This window comes from Cebus imitator, unplaced genomic scaffold (assembly GCF_001604975.1).
Source record: "Cebus imitator isolate Cc_AM_T3 unplaced genomic scaffold, Cebus_imitator-1.0 Scaffold145, whole genome shotgun sequence".
NCBI lineage: Eukaryota > Metazoa > Chordata > Mammalia > Primates > Cebidae > Cebus > Cebus imitator.
Window position 1 is genome coordinate 4,623,581 of NW_016107460.1, and position 2,910 is coordinate 4,626,490.

Below are 2,910 nucleotides of genomic sequence, written 5' to 3' on the forward strand. Positions count from 1 at the left end.
AAAAAAAAAAAAAAGAAAAAAAAATGCTAAGGGTGAGACGGCTTCTCTCCGTCCAACAAGTCTCCGCCTCAGGCGCGTGGGTGGGCGCGCCTCTCCCGAGAACGCTTGTCACTGGCGATGCGCTCAGGCTCAGGTGGCCGTGGTGCCACAAAATGCAGGCTTCCCAGAACTGGCCAGAAGGGAGGGGTGCTGGGCTTCTCGGCCACCCGCCACCCAGGCCTCCCTGGGCCTCCTGCGGCGTCTGATTAGCACGACTCCCATTGTGAAGCCCCTGGGGTCCGTGCTGGCAGCTGGGGAGGCGCGCGTCCTCTACCTTGGAGAAGAAGTTGATGCTATAGGTGATGGTGCGCATGGTCACGGGGTGGCCCCGGATGAAGAAGCCCCCGAAGTACACGCGGTCCAGGCTGTGCAGCCGCGCGTGCAGGCAGGCCAGCTGCCCGATGTCATTGCTGATCATGTGCAGCAGGCTCTTGGCCATGTCTTCTTTGGAGAACTCTGAGGAGAAAGAAAGGGTGCTCGACCCCCGGTGTGGCACCCAGTCAGCCTTCATGCCTCAGAAACAGTGCCTGCACTGCCCCTGTGCGACGTGAGAGCAGGTGGAGGGGTGGGGGAGGGAGAGCCGAGTGGGAGAAGCGGAGCCAGCGCGCGGGAGGCTGCATGTGATGCCTGAATCATTCCTGGACGCGTTAGGCTTTGTTTTCAAGGAAGATAAAAACCCCAAACTGCTTCTCCTAACTCGTAGGAACTGTTCTTTCTTCCAAAACCAAGAGTGGTGTTTTATTTCCTGATGTTCTGAGCACGAGGCTGACTCTCCAAGGAGCAGGTGTGGGAAAGTGACGGCAGGGGAAGCTCCGTGTCCACGAGACCCCAAGTGTGCCCACCGCCCTGCCCGCTGACAGCAGAGGCCGGGTGGGTACCTTGGTCGGCAGTGGCTGACTTCCCGAAGCTGCTGGCAATGAGGTTCCCGCTCAGCCCAAGCGTCTGGTGGGCGCCACCGTAGACGTCCCGCACCAGCATGTCCACGTTGCTGTGCTGGCCTCTTGAAGCCAGCTGCAGCAGCTCGTCGAACTTCTGCAGGACACGGCGAGGGGGCGGGTGAGGGCCCCGACAGGAAGGCCACAGGAGGCGGCATGGGTGGGCAGGGGGCGAATGGGCCCTCATCACGCAGAACCAAAGGCAGGAGGCAAGCGGACCCTGAGGGCCACCCAGCCAGGAGAGACTCTGACCGCTAGGACACCCGGGCTTCAGGGCGGTACTGAGGAGGCCAGAGACCCATGGACGCATGTGGAAGGGAGGCTGGGAAGCAGCTTTGGCACCTCCCAGCAGGCAGCCCTGGAGGAACAGGACGTGGACATTCCCACAGACCCCGGAGCACTCGTGGCAGCCACTGTGTACCTTGGTTTTGGTGAGCAGAGCCCCGAGCCCCCAGAATGTGCCGCCTCCGATGGAGCTGCCGCCGACCCACTCGAACCTGTCCTCCGTCTCCACCTACAGCACAGCCAGGGCGGGCGCGTCACGGCGGGCCCTCAGCCACGCAGGCTCCCTGGTGTGCCGTGCTCAGGGGCATCCCACTCCCACCCTGAGGACTGCCAGGGGGAGGACACTCTTGAAGGCCAAGCCTGGGGTGCTGATGCCCCTCCAACAGCGGCTCCAAGCTCACGGCCTCGCCGCCGTGCCCAGCCCTGGCTCCTGCACATGGCAGGCACTTCACAATCTGTGGCTGAACCACCCACTCATCCCTTTCACAAAGCCGGGCCTCACCTTCACGATAGAGACTCCAGAGCCGATATTGACGAGCAGATAGGGGAAGATGTGGGGGTGGTTGGTCTGGAACCGGAACTCAGGGTCAGCATCCTTCTGGTACACGAAGGCCTCGTGGGGGATGTTCTTGAGCACGAAGTTGCAGCCCTTAATCAGGCAGGTCATCACATCCTCCTTGTCGACTCTGAAAGGGAATTGCCGACCCCCTCAAGAGTCCAGGCCACAGAAGGCAGCGACCACAGGAGCCTGCCTGGTCCACAGCGGGGCTGGGCCTGATGCACCATCTAACACGCGAGCACCAGGGACGTGGCTCGGGGACGCCCAGGGACTCGGGGGCAGCCGCACGCTCCTTCCTCGCCCTCGAGGTCCCCACTCACTTCAGCTGCAGCTTCTCTTCGATGAGGTCCTTGAACTTGTAGGCCCCGCCCCCGGTGGCCTGGATGACCTTGGTCTCTGTGTTGACCAGGTGGTCTTTGATGAAGTCCAGGCAGGCTTCAATGTAAGTATTCTCAAACTTAATGAAGTGCAGCCGAGCCGTGATCTCTTCTTGAACCGAAATCTCATAGGGCGGCTCGTGATCACATTCTGTGTCCTGGAAAGCAAAGCAGGGGAGGCCTCATGGGTGTGGGCACCGCGCTGGGCTGAGCCATGCGCACCCTGCCCTGGTGGCGCTGGCCATTCGCGCCAACCTTCAACCAGGCAGGGCTCCAAGGCAGAATTCTGGGCCAGAGAGAGGAGCCCAGGATGGTGGGGACCTCAGGGCCACCCAGTGGGAGCAGAAGCCTTCCCCTGGGGAAGGCAGGGGAAGCTGTCTGTGCTAGAAGCTCCCAGGACACTGAAGCTGAGGTCGGCAGCAGCAGCGGCGGCAGGGTGACTGAGTGACAAGTGCCGGGCCCATGGAGAAGCAGCCCCGCCCTGGGCCTCAGGCGCGCCCAGCCTGCCCCCTGGCGGCCACAGCGCAGGCTCACCTTTCCTGAGTGGTCGAAAGAGCGCACTTTGGCGACTTTGTGCTGCACGGTGGAGTAGTAAGCCAGCTTGGTCAGCGACCCGCCTGCAGGGGGACACAAAGGGGACAGGTGGGGGCCTGCGGTCCAGCCTGGTCAGCGACCCGCCTGCAGGGGGACACAAAGGGGACGGGTGGGGGCCTGC

General features: G+C 62.7%; 1 protein-coding gene across 1 annotated transcript in view; it reads right to left on the reverse strand.

Annotated features, from left to right (window-relative positions):
• Window positions 1-2,910, reverse strand: part of PANK4 (pantothenate kinase 4 (inactive)) — a 21,215-nt gene that overhangs the window by 11,637 nt on the left and 6,668 nt on the right. The window contains exons 2-7 of the mRNA XM_017542445.1: window positions 2,730-2,812; window positions 2,139-2,353; window positions 1,762-1,945; window positions 1,396-1,488; window positions 918-1,071; window positions 28-495 (exon numbers count right to left, since the gene is read on the reverse strand). Of these exons, the coding sequence (XP_017397934.1) occupies window positions 28-495; window positions 918-1,071; window positions 1,396-1,488; window positions 1,762-1,945; window positions 2,139-2,353; window positions 2,730-2,812 (1,197 nt within the window). The remainder of the gene's footprint in view (window positions 1-27; window positions 496-917; window positions 1,072-1,395; window positions 1,489-1,761; window positions 1,946-2,138; window positions 2,354-2,729; window positions 2,813-2,910) is intronic.